This window comes from Mastomys coucha, unplaced genomic scaffold (genome assembly GCF_008632895.1).
Source record: "Mastomys coucha isolate ucsf_1 unplaced genomic scaffold, UCSF_Mcou_1 pScaffold20, whole genome shotgun sequence".
NCBI lineage: Eukaryota > Metazoa > Chordata > Mammalia > Rodentia > Muridae > Mastomys > Mastomys coucha.
The window spans coordinates 76,475,848-76,495,958 of record NW_022196903.1 but is presented as its reverse complement, the minus strand read 5'-3'; the positions used below and the strand labels follow the sequence as shown (position 1 = coordinate 76,495,958).

General features: G+C 42.4%; 1 protein-coding gene across 2 annotated transcripts in view; it reads right to left on the bottom strand.

Annotated features, from left to right (window-relative positions):
- The window catches only part of M1ap (meiosis 1 associated protein), an 80,908-nt gene that overhangs the window by 12,450 nt on the left and 48,347 nt on the right, over positions 1–20,111 (bottom strand). For both annotated transcript variants that reach the window (XM_031380889.1, XM_031380890.1), the window contains exons 5-7: positions 14,375–14,548; positions 12,516–12,678; positions 11,757–11,898 (exon numbers count right to left, since the gene is read on the bottom strand). In XM_031380889.1, the coding sequence (XP_031236749.1) occupies positions 11,757–11,898; positions 12,516–12,678; positions 14,375–14,548 (479 nt within the window). The remainder of the gene's footprint in view (positions 1–11,756; positions 11,899–12,515; positions 12,679–14,374; positions 14,549–20,111) is intronic.

The following is a 20,111-nucleotide window of genomic DNA, read 5'->3' as shown; positions in this document are numbered from 1 at the left end:
GGGTGGAGAAGTGGGGACAAGCTATGATGGGGGTAGGAAAGCTTCAGAGTGAAGGCGTTTAAGCAGAATCTGGAAAAAGTGAATAAAACTCTGTGAGATGGGCAGAGGCAAGGGCACAACGGTAGAGGCATGAAAGACGGTAGTGTATTTGGGAACAGTTAGTAATTTATCAGTGTCTCTGGAATGGAGACTAGAAGAAGCTCAGAGAAAGATGAAACAAGGAAAGTAGACCAGGCTGGACCACAGGAGGCCCAGTGACCTCATGCCTTTGTGCTTACTCCCCCCCTGACCTTCAGAGTCTAGCCTCTAGCCTCAAGCCTCATTCTGTTTTTCTTCAAGGCTCTTGACCTGCCATCACCCCATGCTGGGCTTGCAATCTTGGTCTTGACTCTTCGCCTATACAGCCAAGGACTTTCTGTTTCTCCGCCCATTCACAGCCCAACCAGCTCATAGCCTGTGTGCTCAGACTGGACACATCCTGGCTGGAATTCTGTCACTTCTGTGGCCAGTTGGGGCAGACAAGGACTGGAAACTCAGGAATGTGTCTCTAGAGACGCTGACATTTTAAGTAGGAAACTGAAAGAGCTAGGTGGTGTTTTCATTTCTTTTTCTAGTTCACACAGAGCTAACTTTGAGAGAAATGAGGATGTGGAAAGTGAGTCACTGGCTGTATAACTGGGACTCCACAGTAGGGGCCAGTAATTGAAACAACATTTTCCTGGCAATGGAGGGATTCATCTCAGAAAGACTTGGAAAAATTAATTTTATTTTCTTCTATATATCTTTATTCCCTACCACATTTTATGAAATTGTTATTCAAACAGAAAAAAATGTGAAAGCACTCAAAAACACAATAATGAGTTAAGGAAGTTGGCGAAAGGAGAAAGGCAATAATGGAGCCAGGATTAGAAAAGCCATCAGAGATGCTAGAGACCCTATGGTTCTTAACATACAGTCTGGGAGCAGCTGCCTCATGGATGTTCCTGAGTAACAAGTATGTTTCAGAGACTACCTGCGACAGCTTGCCAACAAACCCCTAGCAATTGTAGAGTGTTTTAACATTTGGGACTTGGAACAAGTTTCCTGGGCTCAATCCTGGCTCTACCATTTCCTCATCTGCAAGACAGAGATGGTTCTTATTTAATAGGATTGTTATGGTAATAAACTAATCTGATAGTTATAAAGTACTTGGAACTGTGTTAAGCACAAAGTCAACATCATAAAATGTTAAGTTTCTAAAATTATCCAGGAATAATAGTGCACATGTTTGATCCCAGAATTCAAGAAGAAGAGGCAGGTGGATCTATGTGAATCCAAGGCCAGGTTGGTCTACATAATGAGTTCTGGGCCAGCTAGGGTTATGTAGTGAGATCTCTGTCTTTTATTTTTTTAAATTAAGATGTGTTTAATTATTAGTTGCTTCTTATTTTGCTACATTAAAAATAATTGAGTAATTTTTAAAGCATCAAAGGACTATAAGGACACAGATTGTTATGATCTAGACTAATCTAAGAGTGAAACTTGTGAGATTGGTAGGTGTGTAGTCATTTTCCCTGTGAGTAAAACCTTCCATCTTGGAGAGAAAAAGCTCCTGAAAACACAGGATGTCAGAAAGAAGGTGAGACAACAGGATGCTCTAAGGGAGATGAAACACTCCATCCTTTAGAGATGCTCCTTAAGCTCAAGAAGTAAACAACGCAAAGCCTTCAGGAAGTCCCTGAAACTGACCAGACTTACTAGGCCCCTTTCCCTCAATCCTATAAGCTATAAGGACTTCTGAGAGATAACCCTCAGGCACAGGTGCTTAGAAGAGCTGCTTATAAGAGGCCCAGAACAAGCAAGGTGCCTGGAGGAGGCACAGACCAACTCAGTTAGCTGTAAAGAACACTCTCCGGGCTGGTGAGATGGCTCAGAGGGTAAGAGCATTGACTGCTCTTCCGAAGGTCCTGAGTTCAAATCCCAGCAACCATATGGTGGCTTACAACCACCCATAATGAGATCTGACACCCTCTTCTGGTATGTCTGAAGACAGCTACAGTGTACTTATTTATAATAATAAATAAATCTTTAAAAAAAAAAAAAAAAAAAGAACACTCTCCCCTGCCTACCCTGTCCAGCTGCCTGCAGCTATGCACTGTGTTCCAGGTTTCAGACTTTGTGAGCCGTCACCCATGCTGGGGTAGGCTTTTGGTGGTGAAGTTGTCTTTGAGTTGGTTCTGTTCCTGTAAGTAACCCCTTGTCCATACTCTTGGAAGTAATTCCAATAGTACTCACTGGTTCACCAAATTGGACTTTAGTGGTGCCTCTACTTTGGTCTGTCATCAATCTCCTATATAGAATGGAGAGATCTTTGTTTTTGTCTCCAAGAACTATTATCACATAACATAAAGATAGAGAATACTATCTATCAGAAAGACTGGGTAAAGCTCTTCTGCTGAAAGTCAGATACCCAAATATAACAAATAATCTCCAAGAAAGACAGAAAAGGAGTGAATTTCAGAAAAACAAAATAAAACAAAACAAAAAACCAGGGAATGGAAAGTATACTTGTGACTGCAGTTGACTAAGACTTAAAGCATGTGGAAAGTGTAGTTGGAAAAGTTACGTAACTTTTACAGCCTAGGAGCCTGATGGCTTGATACCAATGTCAAGGATCTGGACGTTGCAGCATGTGTTTTGTCCAGAAAGCTGCTCCGAATGAGGAGGTAGAGGAGAGGGAGCTGCGAGCAAACTCACCTATACTTTGACTTGTGGGGAAGCTCGTGTAAGTGAAAACACAGAGTACACTAACAGGCTGGGGCAAATTAGAGACTGTGCTCTGTGTGTAGTCAGGTGACAAAGGTGGATGAGAGCTCGTGATAACAGCTACTTCTGCATCTGGAGATCACTGCAGGCTGCTTCTCGCCTCCAGGATAGTCAGAGAAGCTAGATAGTGTACAGAAACCATTTTCAGTGAGGTCTTGTGGAGGACAGGAGCAAGCACATGGAGATGAGAGAAGGGGCAGCATGAATGAAAGAGCATAAAAGATGGGGAGTATTTCATGCTTTTCATTCATTTGGTTGGAATCTATCTTATGTGAAGGGAACAATGGGAACTAAAGTTGGCCCTTGAATACTGACAAAGGAGTATAGATTTAACGGTACAATTATAGTCTCTGGAGGAGAAAAATTCCAGAGAGAGGTGGGAATTAGGATAGCTCCATTCCCCCTGAGGGCATGTGTTGAGTTTGAGTGGGAGGGAATGGTAGTAGTCACAGTGGTGGAGCTCAGAATCTAGGGTTCCTATCTGCTAATGACCAGAGTTGAGACCTTTTAGGGTGAGGGGAGACACACAGCACACCAGACTTGTTGCTGAAAGCTCTGTAAGATAGACTGAGCTTTAGCAGGATGGCTGCCCGGCTGTGACTCAGCATGGTACCCAAGTACTCTCTCTGCCCTGTGCAGGAAAGGGTGAGCCCTCTGACCAACTGAAGCCTCTATAATACACTTATACACAAGGTGAGGCTTTTATTAAATATTGTTAGGTTAAAAAAACGTCATGTCAGGACTGTATGTTTGAAAAGCAAAAGACAAAAAAAAGGATGAAACAAATGCACTTGATTAAGGCTTAGCCGTAAAGAATCTTAAATGCTTAAAACTACGTGTTTGCTTGTATGAGTGTATGTGTGAGTGTGTTTGTGTGTCTGTGTAAGTTGTGTGCATTTGTGCTTGTTTGTGTGTATTGTGTATGTGAGTCCGTGCGAGAGAGAGAAAGAGAAAAAGGAGAGAGAGGAGAGAGAGGAGAGAGGGAGAGAGGGAGAGAGGGGGTGGGGGGACGATAGATTGCAAATATAGATTCTCCCCACCATGGAAGTCCCAGGGATCAAACTCAGGTCATTAGGCTTGAACTCACTCCTGCAAGTTGTCCTCTAATCTTTACATTTGTGAGTGAGCTCACACATACAGACACATACATACATATACACACACACACATACATACATACATACATACATATAAACAAACAAACAAATGTAATGATAGCGAAAGGAAACAAGAAGACTCAGGCAAGGTGAGACACACCTTTAATCCCAGCCCTCAGGAAGCAGAAGCAGGTTGGAGGCCAGTTTGGTCTATAAAGCAAGCTACAGACAGGAAGGCCAGGACTATGTAGACTCTGTCTTTAAAAAAAAAAAAAAAAAAAAAAAAAAAAAAAAAAAAAAAAAAAAAAAAAGGAAAGAAAACAGGAGGAAACAAATGGAAATTGAAAAGTAACCAACAACTCTGTGTGAATCACGTGCCAGATACGTGCCAGGTTTACACCTGCAATCCTAAGCACTCGAAAATATGCAAGGCACATTTTATAGTTTTGGTTAGATGTGACAGAAGAGACAAGAGTTACTAGCGTGTCTCAGATGTGCCTCTTTCCTTTCTTTCTCCCCTGCTGTACCGCTCAGAGAAGCCTTGAGCGCTAGCCTTGAATATTTTACACAAGATCTCGAAATGCTGTGAATCATGTCAGAGAAGCTAAGTCCATTTAGACTCTGTGGCTGAGTGGGAGGAGGAAGGCGAAGAGCAGGGCCCAGAGGATGTGGTGAGAGTGAGTGTATATGCACGCATGTGTGTAAAAGAGCTTAGGGACAACAGCTTCGGGTTACAAATAATTATTGACTGAAGGAGAAAGATCTATTCATTTCTATTCCATTGTAGTTATAAGAGGGATCTTCTTTGTTTTTTTTTTTAAACACAAATTAATTAATTAGAATTACTTTTGGGTCACTGAATAATGTTTTTAAATATGTCATCCTGCAGAGACTAAACTGCAGGGGGCCACTGTGTTGTTAGAGTTCTGAACACATGAATACAACATAGTTAGAGATGTATGTTGCTTAAGTTCACAGTCAAGAAACAATAAAGAGGCAGACTGAGGGCTATCAAGTTCCAAAGCACAGGCTTTTCTTGAGCAAGAGGGACATTTTCATCAGAATATTTTAGAAAACTGCCTGGGCTACTCCAAAGTAGAAGCAATAGGGCCAGGAGAGATAGCTCAGGAACTAAAAAGCACCTGTATATAATCAGAGGACTGATGTTTGGATCCCAGCACCCACACAAGCCAGATATCCCTACAAGGGTCTAGGACCCTAACTCGGAGGGACGTGGAGGCAGGTGGATGATGACAGTTTCTGGCTTCCAACCTAGTCTAGAATTCACAAACTTCAGGTTCAGGAAGAGATCCTGCCTCAAAGAAAAAGGCAGAGATAGAGGACACCTGATCCTCTTTTTTTGTGTGTTCTCTTCCCCCTCATTCTCATACACTCACATACACACACACACACACACACACACACACACACACACAAATAAATCTTAAAATAGAGGGAACAAAATGGGGAATTTCTTTTATGAGCCAAAATTTGACTAAAGCTGAGAACTTGGTTGGGAAAGTGGGGAAGTGGTAGAAATACCAGGAAAAGGCAAGTGTGTCATTTTGGATTTTAGAATAAATTAAATTTACATGCCAGTCTTTAAGTCAAAGCATAGGACATATTCTTTAAAAAATGATTTGAAATATGCTTTTCTCTAAAGAAGGCATAGAATACATAAGATCTGATGAAAAAAGACAACTAGGAAGGGCTCAGTAGGGAAGACTATTGAGCTGAGTCTTTCAGGTTAGGGCAGGATTTGAACACATGGAGATAAGAGAAGAGACAGCATGAGCAGAGGGGAAATTAATGCTTTTCATTCATTTGGTTGCATGGTATGTTATGTGAAGAGAATAATGGGAGATAAAACTGGACTTTGAATATAGACTATGTGTCTGTATTCATATATAGGTGTGTGTGTGTGTGTGTATGTGTGTGTGTGTGTGTGGTGCTAGGGATCAAATCTAAGGCTTCAAACACATACCAGGCAACTTCTCTATCACTGAATTACCTCACCAGCTGAAGACTCAAAGTATTTTGAAGCTGTAGATGGCAAACTCACTGCCATGCTTCAAGGTCAGTTCAGGGGCTTTGCTATAAGCCAGGCCAAGAAGGGGAGACACAGAAAGCATCCCAACTCATGAAGAAGTGAGTGCAGTATTAAAGCACAAGTAAAACAAGGCCTGATTAGCACAGTGAGGATCCAGGGAACAATAGTGATGGACGGATCTGGATCTGGCAGGCAAGGTTCATTGAATGAGTGGGTGTAGGCACATGAGAAACTGTGATGTCAGGACTGCCCTAAGAAGGCAGTGAGGCTGGGCATGGTGGTGCATGCCTTTAAACCCAGCATTATATAGGCAAAGATAAGTATATCTCTGTGAGTTCAAGGCCAGCCTGGTCTACATAGTAAGTTCTAAACCATCCAGAGTTATGGAGTGAGTTTGTGTCTAAAAATAAACAGTGAGAGAAGGGAAGAAAGGGAGAAAGAAAAGAAGGAAGGAAGAAAGGAAGGAAGGAAGGAAGAAAGAAAGAGAGAAAGAAAGAAAGAAAGAAAGAAAGAAAGGAAAGAAAGATAGATTAACATAGTCTCACCATGTAGGTAAAATGGAGCTGGGAAAAAGGAGTTAGGAGTTTATGAAAAAAAAATTTTTTTTTTGAAAAGCATTGGGAACAGGAAACAAGGACAACTCCAGTTTAGGAGAGGAAAACTGATGTGGCCCCGGGTGACTTGAGTGTAAAGGACACCATGGCTGAAAGTGGCTGAGGTTTCAAGCCTGGATGACTTAGACAATAGTGGGGCTGCTATTAACAGAAAGACAGAAGTTAGAACAGAAGTTGGCTGCAGGGAACACCAGTGTGGGAAGGTGGGGGCACAGAGAGTTACATGGGGACCTGAGGAGGCACCGGATGTGAAAAGAATAAACAAAATGTAAAGATCTGAAACCAAAGATGGAGGTAAAGTTCAGCACACACAGGGCTATGGAGATGGATCAGCAATTAGGAGCTCTTTGTGCTCTTTAAAGGACCCAAGTTTGGTTCCAGCAACCATGTTAGCCAAGTCATAACTGCCTAAAACTCTGGCCTCGGTGGGCACCCATAACAAGCAGTGTACACTCATATAGATACATGCACATACAGGCTAATAAAAATACAGATCTAAAAAAACAAGGTTCAGGCAACTTGTGAAAACAGGGTCAGGCAGGTTCAAGCTAAATAATAAATCTTGTCACATAGTAATTATAAAAATATTTCTTGTTGAATGAATGACTTGAAGTTTGTGAAAAATTCGTCTCTCTCTCATGCTGTCGTTTGGGATTTATGCCACTCAGAGAAGGTGTCATTAAAATAGCATGGATGCAGAAAACTGATTTGCCCCTCCTCCCACTAGGAGAACAGTCTTTAATGCAGTGGTGGGACAATCAGGTCTGAGAAAATGGTGGTATAAGATCCCTGGGACCCACCTGGCAAAACGAGAAAACCAACTCCTGAAGGCTGTCCCCTAACTCTCATGCATGACATAGCAGGGACACCTCCTACTTCACACACACACACACACACACACACACACACACACACACACACACACACACACACAAATGTAAAAGGAGAACAGGGAGCAATTATGAATGGCCAGACTCTATTCTAGCCCAGTGAAATACAGAAGCCTACAGCATGAGCAAAGGGAGGATCAAAGCCACATCCAAAGGCAACATAGGGAGGAAAAGGTTTGTTTCAGCTGTCTGTCTGTCATCAGAGGAAGCCAAGTCCGGACCTCAAGGTATGAACTTGGAGACAGGAACTAGAGAAGAAAGCACAGAAGAAGCCCTCTATGGCTTGCTCAGACTACTACTTTAAAAAAAAAAAAAAAACTCAGGGCTACCTATGTAGTTTTTAAACAGAACCTCAATTGTTTGATTTTACTAATGAAGTCTCAGAGCCAGATGTTGAGGTGAAAGTTTGCTAGCTCAGAGAGGCAGAGAAAGCACCCAGCTGACCTTCCTCCTCAGCCCACATCCCAGAAGGACCTCTCTCTCACCCAGTCTCAGAAGAAACTTCAAACAGAATTATCTGTCCCTTCTACTTCCTGTACGTCTCTCTATCCGTCCTCCTGAGTCCCTCTTATGGTCTATGTTTTTTTTTTTTCTTAATAATCCTATGTTCACTTCCTGTCAACTGGTTGCTTGCTCCTCCTTTTGACCTATGGTTGACTTTATTTAATCCGTTTACAGTATCCAATCAGAAAGCTCTTGGATTAGAGGTATGTGCTAGGGCTGAGCCACACACTACAACTAAAATCAGGTTTTTCCAGTAAATAACAATCTCTGGGTTCACAGTGTGAGCAAATATCCTGCAATACACCTGCCCAGGGGGAGGCAGCACCCATAATGGGTGCCCTCCCACATTAAGAAAATGCCCTGCAGACTTGCCTACCAACCAGTCTTATGACGCATTTTCAGTTGGGAGCCCCTCTTCCCAGACACCTTTAACTTGTGTCAAGTTGACAAAAAGCCAGCTAGGACATCCTTTCATCTATTTAGGACATTAAATCATTTCTAATTTTCTACCACTGTAAATAACACTGAGATGAACGTCTTGTTTGTGTATATTGTTTGTGTATATCTTTACCGCATTGTCTTGGACTATAATCCTGGCAAGAGTGTTGAAGGATGTATATTTTCAGGAAAATGTGTTAAAATGCTAATGTCTAAAATATCACATACTAGCCAGGTGTAGTGGTGCACACCTTTAATCCCAGTACTCAGCAAGTAGAAACAGGCGTACCTTAGTGAGTTTGGAGCCAGCCTGGTCTACAAAGTGAGTTCCAGAACAGCCAGGGCTACATAATTGAGAGACTTTGTCTCAAAAAACAAAACAAAAAAAAAAACCAAAACAAACAACAAAAAAAAAAATCCTCTACTATAAGCATTGAGCCAAGTATAGTAGTACCCTGTCCCTAATACCGACGCTGGGAAAGCACAAAGGTTATCCTTAGCTACATAGCAAGTTTAAGAAGATTAACCTGGGCTACATGAGATCCTGCCTTTATTTAAAACAAACAAACAAACAAACAAAAATGCTATTAAAAGCAGGCCCAGGAGCGCTGAGATAGGAAGGTCTTGAATTCCAGGCTTGTTTGGATTGCAGATTAAGTTCAAGTCCCTTGGGTAACTTAAAATGAGACCTGACTCAGACTAAATACATAAACAAACAAACAAACAAGTGGAAGTCTAGGGATATAGAATCAGGGTAGAGTGTTTGATTAGCATATGTGAGATTCCTGGGTTCAACCTCCGATATGTCAAAAAGAAAAGGGACGGAAGGCACTGGAGAAATGCTTGCTGAGTGATGAACCGCCCCAGAGACTCTGAGGAAGTGGGTGGAGAACTTAGTAAACTGAGCTGAGGGGCAGTCACAGAACTGATTGATCTGTTGTCTCCACTCTGCAAAGAGGAGTGGCCCGTTCTTCAGACCAGAAACAGGAACTCAGTGGGCGGACACCAAAAGAAACAGGAAAAGAAGCCTGCTTCTGACAGTGAAAGACACAGCTATTCTGCTGCCCTTTCCTTTGTGCCAGTCACTCATGAGTGACACATGTCTGTCACTCTGGTCTACTAGGTCAAACCTGAGTGACACATGTCTGTCACTCTGGTCTACTAGCTCAAGCCTGAGTGACACATGTCTGTCACTCTGATCAAACCTTTGTTTTCTTTCAGCTGTATTTTATTTTTAGCTATCGATGTGTGGGTCTGTGCACGTGAGAGCAGGTACCTGTGCAGGGCAGAGGCATTGGCTCTCCCTGGAGTTACAGGTGCTGAGCAGGCCACGTGGGTGCTGGGAACTGAATTCAAGTCCTCTGGAAGAGCACATGTGCTCTTAAATTCTGTGCCACCTCTCCAGCACTAGGTCAAGTATGCATTCAGTATTTCGTCCTAGGATGCTCTTTTCACTTATCTTATTTCGATTTAAGTGTTACATTAATTTTCTCTTTTTCTTTTTCTTTCTTTCTTTCTCTCCTTCTCTTTCTTTCTTTCTTTCTTTCTTTCTTTCTTTCTTTAGGTTTTTGAGACAGAATCTCATGCTATGTATAGTTCTGGCTGGCCCAACATTTGCAATGTAGACTGGACTAGTCTTGAACTCATAGAGATCAGCCTGTCTTTGTTTTCTAAGTGCTGGAATTAAAGACAAGTACCACCACATCAGGCTTTTTTCCTTTCCTTTTTTTTTTTTTTTAATTATGTGCATGCATGTGGGTCTGAATGTGTGTGTGTTAGTGGAGACCAGACAAAAGGATCAGATCCCCTGGAACTGGAATTACAGGAGGTTGTGAGCCTTCTGATGTGGACACTGGGAACTAAAGCTGAGTCCTTTGCAAGAACAGTAAGCTCTCTTAACGGCAAAGCTGCCCTCTAGCCCCTCATTGGTTTTCCTTTTACAGGTAGTTATTTGTTAGTCTGATGGGTGTTGAGTGCATGTGTAGGATCAGAGGATAACCCGTGTGGAGTTGGGCAAACCACATTAGTTTCTGTGCATGTGTTTTTGTTTTGTCTTGTTTTAATTTGCTTCTGTTCCAAGGGTTGACATCTTGATGTTCAAGTCGGATGCCAAGCACCTGTTGGATACTTCATCTACCTCGCCCCTTCACATCCCATTCTTCACTGAGCTCTAATTGATTATATATGCCTACAAATAGTTCTCTGTTGTATTTTTCTAACCATGACTTCCAATACTCTTAGTCTATTATATATATGTATGTGTATGTATATATATATTTCTGTCTCCTCCATTACAGAGGAAACTGATGTATCTATTACATCATTGCTGAATGCATATCTAGGGCTTAATGAAATGATTGGTCTGGGTCTGGACTAGAGACTGTTCCTTCAATGACCTTTGATAACCAGTACTGTGTTAGAAGGCTCTGGGGCTTAGAGTGTTCATTTTTATTCTTGTGTGTGTATGTACAATGTTTGTTATGTGAGTGTGTGTGTGTGTCTGTATGTGTGTGTGTACAAGTGTGCCACTGTGCATGAGTGGAGGCCAGAGGACAATTTTCACTGTTTGCATTCTCCACTGTGGATACCGGGGTTTGAACTTAGGTCATCAGGCTTGTGTGGCAAGCGCTTTTACCACCCAAGTGGGGTGGTAAAGGAAGTATATTTTAAAGTATACTTCATTAATTCTGTTTAAAGGTTATAAAATAAAGCGCTATGGCTGAGTTCAGGAAGCGTTCTGAGTACAAGCTGAGTAGCCTCACATTGCTTTTTCATCTAGGCTTGTAACTGCTATCTCTAAGCTGACTTTTACCTGACACTTAGAGGTAGGATATGAATTTTTGGACTTCCTAGCCATGGTGTCAATAAGAGCAGCCCCTGGGCCCAATGAAGTGGCATGCTCGGTAAAGATGATTGCTGGCAAACCTGACAACCTGAGTTCAATTTCCAGGACCCTATGACCAGAGGGTAGAACTAACTCCCAAAAGTTGTCCTCTGATCTCTGTACATGTGCCAGGGCATTTGTGCATCATCCCCTACACATATGCATACAAAACAAATGGATCAAGTATATAAACAGTAGCATTGGTATGGAGTGGGGAGGTTCTTTTGTACCACACTTGATCAGTTGGTCAGTTTGTTATAGGCTAATGCCTGAAAAGCCATCTGGTAGAGTGTACTGATGTCTCCTTTGGGCTCATCTAACAGAGGCAATGTTATATTTACTGCGAAATTCAGAGTATTTCCAGGGTTTCCACCCTTCCTGGGGTTGATGCAGGTCTGGGATTAGGGAAGAGTGTTAGTGGCTGCTTTTGTCTAGTCATTACATAAGCACTCTTGCCCGGGTTAGAGCACTCACCAGCAAGCAGTGACACAGGGCATGAAAATGTTGTTGATTTGTTTCCAGCTCATCCCAGTCCAGCTGCCAACAGCTTGTGGGTCTGAGGATGAAGGGCAGTCCATAGGTCAGGGACTCACAGATCCCACTAGATTTCAGAGCTCTGGAAAAGAAAGACTTTCTTAGTGGTATTTGGGACCTCTAACCACACCCTTCTAAATCCTGCTCTGGACCTTATTGTGGACCAGGCTGTGTAAATTACATAGTGTGCAGTCGATCTGCACACTGAAAGTTTTCAGAGCTCAACAGTCTTCGCATGGGGCCTTATAGTAAGAACTAGAAAGCAGCCAAGCTGGGCTTTGCCATCACCACTGTGCTTGAGAGCTGGGTCCCCTCACGTAGCAATTCTAGCACCTAGAGTAGTGGTAGGGCAGGTCTTGATATCCCTTCCCCCTTGAAAGGTTCATCCCTATACTAATCCTAATAGGCTTTTTTATAAACATCCATTGGATGGAGGGCTGCCTTTGCATCGACCTTGCCTTTCTCTGCACTCAGAGGCCACTTTTCCAATTCTTGCCTGTATCCCCAAGCCTTCTGCGGTAGCGAGTCTACATCTGCTCCTCTGGCTTCCACTTGCTGAGGAGCCCAACCTTACTTTTTTATGATGAGTCTATAACTGCTATTGGCCACTGACTGCTGCCTGACTGCAGACATGTAATCTTAATCTCTGCATGAACCAGTAAGAACAGCTTAGACTGGTGAGGCTTCCTCAAAGCATACTTGATCACTTGCAGCTTATGGGGAGAGTCTGAAGAGAGGGATGCCATCTGGTAGAGCGTGCTGATGTCTCCTTTGGGGTCATCTATTTTCGACACGCCATCAGCTGTACCAGGAAGCAGGGATGGGCTGAGAAATCGCTCTTGAAGATCACATTTCAGACATACTACAATAAAAGGAGAGTTAGAGAAGAGACTGGGTTACAAGTTACCTCAGGCTATGCCTTTAAGAGACAATTACTACTAGTTTATATTCACTAAGCAGGCAAGGGTCAGGAGGAGGTAGGGGGAATGGAACAAAGAAAGAATGCTTGGTTTGAGGAGGTAAAACAGATCTGCCTCCTGTGGTCTAACTATTGCTTTAAACAATTCACTTATTCTCTGAGCCTGACATGATTGTCCCTTGTTTTACTGCCGGGCTGGCTGATCTGTTGTCTCATAGTGAGAGGTCTGGCTTGTCATTCAAGAGGACCACGTGTTTGTGGTAGAGCGGCTAATGGTAAAATATGCAGAGGCCCTTGGGTATCACATTAGGAAATCTTGCCTCTGCTGCTTCCCTGTGGCTTTGGCAAGCGTGCTGGTCAGATGAAGGAAGAGCAGGAAAGCGGAAGTCAGAGAGTCAGCTGACTGCTACTGTTTTCCTCTGGGCTCTTCTAGGGGCCATCAGGGGCTGTGGGAGGCACAAGTTCCTAAAATAGCTTACTTCTGATGCCGTGAAAGGAACCTGAGTATTGGACTGAGTAGAAGGCCTCAGAGCACAGATGTGGTATGATGTCAGGCACGCAAAACTAGTACTGAGCTAGACTACTCTCCGTGTATGACACTCTGCTCTATTAAGCCTTTTTTTTTTTTTTATTGAACTTTTTAATTTTTTTGACAGGATTTCTTGCAGCCCAGATTGACCTTTGACTTGCTATGTAGCTGGAGATAACCTTGAACTCCTGCTTCTCCTGTCTCTACCCCATGAGTGCTGTGGTTTTGAAGTGTGTATCAGGGTTTTGTATTTCTATCCTAGCAGTTACCTTCAGGTGCCAAAGGCCCAGTGTTCTGCTGCTCTGAGCCTGACTCCTTGATGTTACAAGGTGTTAAAACATATATCTCTGGTTTGAATATGGATGACAAATGTGCAAGTCTATGACCACTGGATCCTTGTGAGAAGGGGATGGTGATTTGTGGGATGACCAGGCTGCCACGTGGAGCTCGCTTCTGAGTTGTTACAGTTTTCCTCAATTTGCTGCCTAGCTAAGTGAGATTGTTAGGCATTTTATTTTTATTTTATGTGTTTTTTTTCTGTCTGTCTGTCTTCATGTATGTGTCGTATATGGGAGCAGAGCCTGAAGAAGGTGTCAAAGTCCCTGGAACTGGAGTTACAAGAGATTGTGAGCTCCATGTGGGTGCTTAGACCTGATTTTAGGTCCTCCATGAGAACAAGTACTCTTAGACACTGAGCTGTCTCTCAAGCCCCAGTGAGAAGACTTCTATTTATTCTTCTCACCACAGGCAGTGTTGGTATTATCAAAGTAAAAGTAAAAGAATCTTTTAAGTTAGAGTACCAATAATGCCTACTATATTGAGTGAGACTGTTGAGAAAAATGCTTGATTATCTGTATTCTTGTATGGTCTAGCCGTTGTCTTATCATTGAAGTATCAAGGACTTTGCCTCCGTCACTACTTGTCCCTTGCTGGCTAGGATGGTCACTCTTGAGAACTTCCTGTCATCACCAGACAGCTTCACCCAATTCTCACCCAACCCCTGGGCCTCAGATTATCTGTGTTTTGCTGCCTCTCTAGAGTCATCCAGAGTTCCAACCCTAGTCAAGGATATTCTTAGCCTACAGAATCTATCTTTTCAGGTTTGTGTACTTGGATTATCCTTGGCTCTGGAAGAAGAAGGAAGACTCTCTGGAGTTAAAAAAAGGTGGATGTTTTCCTGGTCAGTCTCAGTGTTCTGCAGCCAGGTTTTGAAGAAGACCTCCATGCTGACGACATCATTGTCCAGAGTCTCAAGGACGATGTCAGCTTCCAGGATAGAGCTCTCTGCAGAAGAAAGGAAAATGGTGGTTAAAGTGGGGGTTTTCAATCTGTTTTTAAAAGATTTATTTATTTATTTTATGTATATGAGTACACACTGTAGCAATACAGATAGTTGTGAGCCTTCATCTGGTTGTTGGGAATTGACTTTTTAGGACCTCTGCTTGCTCCAGTCAACACCGCTCGCTCAGTCACTGCTTGCTCAGGCCCAAAGATTTATTTATTATTATAAATAAGTACACTGTAGCTGTCTTCAGACACACCAGAAGAGGGCGTCCGATCTCATTACAGGTGGTTGTGAGCCACCATGAGTTGCTGGAATTTGAACTCAGGACCTTCGGAAGAGCAGTTGGTGCTCTTACCAGCTAAGCCATCTCACCAGCCCCATTTTTTCAATCTTAATATATATTTATGTAAAGGTTTTTTTCCGCCAGGGGGAAGACTAGGACTATGACTGAATGGTTAAGACTGAACGGTTACTGCTCTTGCAGAGGACCTGAGTTCAATTCCTAGCATCTATAGCATTTGGCACACAACTTCCTGTAATTCCAGCTCCTGGGATCTGATGCTCTCTCGTCTAAACTCTGAGGGTACTCACACATGCAAACAGATGTAATTAAAAATAAAAAAAAAATAAGTCTTCACAATTATTTAAAAATAGATGTGTTTTAGTTGAAAATTGTTTTTGTGTTGGGGTTGGAGAGATGACTCAGCTGTTGAGAACACTTGTTCTTGCAGAGGAACTGGGTTTGATAGCAGTACCCACATGGTGTCGCACAACCATTTGTCACTCAAGTCCCAAGGGGTCCAACACCTCTTTGGACCTCAGTAGGCAACAGGCATGCATGCGGTACAAATATATATATGCAGGTGAGAGACTCACACACATGAAATAATAAAGTAAGTCTAAAAGTGTTAAAAAATATTTATATGTTTGGGTGTTTTGTGGGCATGTATGTTTTTGCACCACAAATGGGCCTGGCACCCACAGAGGACAGAAGAGGGCACCAGGTGCCTTGGAACTGGAGTTACAGACAGCGGCTGTGAGCTACCTTGTGGTGCTGGGAATTGAATTTGGAAGAACAACTGGTACTCTTAATTGTTGAGTCATTTTTCCAGACACTTATTTTAAGTGTTTAATTATGTGTATGTGTCTATATATAGGTACGTGCATGCAACTCTCTGAGCTGAGTTATAGATGGTCATGAGATACTTATGTGCTGAGAAAGTAAACTTGGGATCCTAGGAGAGCAGCAAGTGCCGAGCCATCTTTCTATCATTATTGCTACTATTTGTATTATTAATTTTTTTGAGAAAGGGTCTAACTGTGTATCTTGGGCTGTCCTGGATCTCACTATGTAGATCAGGCTGGCTTTGAACTCACAGAGACTGTTTCCTGCCTCTACCCCTCAAAAGCTAAGATTAAAGGTATGTATTACCATACCCAGTTAAATGTTTGTTTGTTTCTTTGTTTCTTTGGTTTTCTGAGACAGGGTTTCTTTATGTAGCCCTGGCTGTCCTGAAACTTACTCTGAAGACTAGGCTGGTCTCCAACTCAGAGATAAATAAATAAAATAAAAAAAAATAATAAAGAGGCCTGCCTGCCTCTGCCTTCCAGTGCTGAGATCAAAGGAGTACGCCCCCACCATGTGGAAAGTGTTTAATTTTTAATTAAACATTTTTTTTTCATTTTTTTGAGACAGAGTTATGCTATGTAGCTTTGCTGGCCCAGCATCCACTGTGTAGAGTAGGTCTTGAATGTGTCATGAGCCTCCTACCTTTCTTTCCAATGGGATTATGAACATGAACCATTACATGCACCTACTTTTTTAATTGTAAATTTTGAAAAATATAAAATTTAAGCATACCTATCTTCTGACACACTATCAAATCAACTATGTCTTAATATCTGTCCTAGACACATTCTTGGAGCATACACAAGAGACTTATACAAAGATGTTCAGCACAGCATTATCATCCCAACAATCAAACTTCAAACAGGAAGCAAGTCTAGTTAGTGTCCATCAACAGAGGAATGTTTAAATAAATCATGGCACACTCACACTGATTTGTACTATGTAATCATTAGCAATTTAAAGCTAAATTTACCAGCATGGAAATCTAGAAAGGAGTAGTATAATCCCATTTGTATGAATATAAAACTACCTGTGAACATGAATCCATGAGTATGTACACACAATCTGTATCTATGAGTATATACATGCACCTATTATAAAGGTCTGAAAGGCTGCCATCCAGCTATTAGCTGCTGGGGAGCAAAAATGGGCAGGGTTCTCAGACACACTTTCTTTTTATTCACACTCCTACATTCTTTAAATTTATCTTAATTGTGTATTTCTGTTTTGAAATATTCTAGGGCACTGGAGAGATAACTCAAAGGTAAGAGTGCTTGTGGTTCTTGTAAAGGATCAGAGTTCAGTTCCCGAGCTCTGGAACTGAACTTCAGTTGGACTCCAGCTCCAAGGAGGGGTCCAATGTTCTCCTCTGGCATCCATGAGCACCCCCCCCCCCACAGACACACACCAAATAAATAAATAAAATAAATCTTTAGGAAACACCAAAAATGCTGGGCGGTGGTGGTGCTTGCCTTTAATCCCAGCACTTGGGAGGCAGAGGCAGGTGGATTTCTGAGTTTGAGGCCAGCCTGGTCTACAGAGTGAGTTCCAGGACAGCCAGGGCTATACAGAGAAAGCCTGTCTCAACACCCCCCCCCCAAAAAAAAAAAAGATTGGGCCGGAGAGATGGCTTAGCAGTTAAGAGCACCAACAGCTTTTCCAAAGGTCCTGAGTTCAAATCCCAGCAACTACACGGTGGTTCACAACCATCCATAACCCTCTTCTGGGGTATCTGAAGACAGCTACAGTATACTTACATGTAATAAAAAAATAAATCTTTTAAAAAAAGAAAACATCAAAAATATTCTAGAATATAAAAGCTATGAAAAACTACACAGCAATGCTGGTTAGTTATTAATGAGGGACATATCAGTTCTATGTTATCATTTTAGTAAAAAAATGTGTTTAACTATTACTTCTGTTAAAATGAATCTGAACATTTAAAAGAAAAAAGATGAACTATTGTATTGGCCCTATGTTATTGTACAGATTACAGAGTTACTCTTTGGCACACTGTCTCACAAGTGTGATTGGCATCAAAGAGGAGGGGCTAGGCTAGTGTGTGATGAGAGGCTCTGGGTAGGTGAGTTAACAGGGTTTCCTGGGTCACTTCTGAATCCAGCCAGTTCTACCTCTGGTGCTGGGGTCTGCTTCTACAAGTGAACGTCAGGGAAAGCCAGAGAGAAAGTAGTGGGGGAGGCATGGACAGAGGTGGGGAGGGAAGAGCTGAGGAGAAACCCTGAGGGTCCACTGAAATATAAAGGGCCTAAGAAAAACCACTGGTTCAAATGAATTAACTTCTGTGTGTGACTCGCAAATGCCAGGCGGTTTATTTCTAGACCGACATTCCTGAGGACAAGCTGGTAGAGGTGGCAGACTTCTCCACCTCAAGAACAAAGAAGGTTCAGTCCATGGTGCTGGCTCCAACACAGGAGGTGCAGGGAGCAAGATGACTTCACATTCATTCAAGGACTTATCCTGCAGCCAACAGGGATAGCAAATGCACTTTTTTTTTTTTTTTGAGTCTAGCCAGCATGATCAACTCTGCTAAATAGTGATGTGGATTCATTCATTACTAGCTGTTTCGTTCATTTCATCAGGGACACACAACTCTCCGTCCCTGTGGAATTTTAAAAGCAGCATTCTTGAGTATTCCTCCTCAAATTCCCCTCTGCTCCATTGTGTTTTATGATACTATAATGATAAGCACAAGATATTGCCAAAGAAGCATTAAAAAAACAAACTAACGTGAATCAGCTGCTGATGACAAAGGCAAACACATGATAGTTCATTGCCCTTTTTTCTAAGCCTTTGAACTCTGACTTGAGTAGCATGTTTGGGAGTGAGGGGGCAGCTTGCCCTTAGTGAGGCAAAAGACCTATTCAAACAACGAGGGCAAGTACAGAACTAGAGAAACAGAGCTGAGGGGCTGGAGAGGTGGCTCAGTGGTTGGTTAAGAGCACTAGCTGCGTTTTCAGGAGACCTGGGTTCAATTCCCCACACCTACATTTTGGCTAAGGACTGTTTGTAACTCCTATTCCAGAGGAACCAGCTGACCACCCTCTGGCTTCCCTGGGCACACATGTGGTGTTTGTACATACAAAACATTCATATACATAAAGTAAAAATAAATAAATAAAAACGAGAGTCTCAGAGAAGTAAATATAAAGGGTAGAAGATTGGGAACTCCCATGATGTGCGATAGGAGGGGACAAGGCATCATTATTCATAGTACCTAGAAACAACATCATCATCATCAACAACAACAAAAAGGGTTTTCTAACTTAAAACTGTAAAGCTGGGCTAAAGAGATGGCTCAGTGGTTAAGAGCACTGACTGCTCTTCCAGAGATCTGAGTTCAATTCCCAGCAACCAGAGATCCTGAGTTCAATTCCCAGCAACCACATGGTGGCTCACAACCATCTGTAATGGGATTTGACGCCCTCTTCTGTTGTGTCTGAAGACAGCTACAGTGTACTCATGTACATAAAAATAAATAAATAAATCTAAGAAGACAAAAAGAATAATAAAAAAAACCAAAACTGTAAAGCTAACATGGAATGGTGAGACCATGAAAAAGCAGTTCTGTTAAGAAGGAGATGGAGGCAGAGGCGGGTGGATTTCTGAGTTCGAGGCCAGTCTGGTCTACAGATACAGAGTGAGTTCCAGGACAGCCAGGGCTACAACAGAGAAACCTCATCTCGGAAAACAAAACAAAACAAAACAAAACAAAAAGGATGAAGCTGGGTGTGGTGGCCCCCATGCCTTATCCAGTATGCAGGAGGCAGAGGTAGATAGATCTCTGTAAGTTCAAAGCCAGCCTGTTTTACATAGAGACTTCCAGGTGAGCTAGAGAAACACAGTGAAACCATGTCTTTTAAAGAAAAGTGAAAGAAAAAATGAAGGAGAATTTTTTTTAACAGCAAATAGTTTAACAGCAGATAGGTTCTAAAACCAGAACAAAAGATAAGTATGACGGTCATGCACAAGGGTGACGTGCAAATCACAAGGTTTCGTTCGCAGTGGCTTTACTGATGGTTTTGTCATGGCTTAGAGGATGGGTAGGGAGAAAACTCACCAGAAATGAAACTCCAAGAGAGGAAGCAACTAAAGATGCAGGGACTGTGTCTAAGAATGGCTCCTAGATGTGTCCCAGTGGCAGAGATGTGGATGTCACCTGTTGTCACCTGTTCCTGTTGGTCACAGCAGTGACAATTTCTTCTCTAAAATGTTCGGCTTTTCCATTAGTTCTGAGGTTGGGAAAATTACATGTCGGAGAGGGTGCAGGCAACACAACTCTGAAGAACAGGTTCTTGAACATGGAGCCTGCTGTCCGATAGAGAACGCCCTGCCTTACTCTTCAGATGAGTGAGGCAGACAGTCTCCCAGCACTGTTCACTGTTACTGTCTCTAACTTTTTAAAATTTCAATTC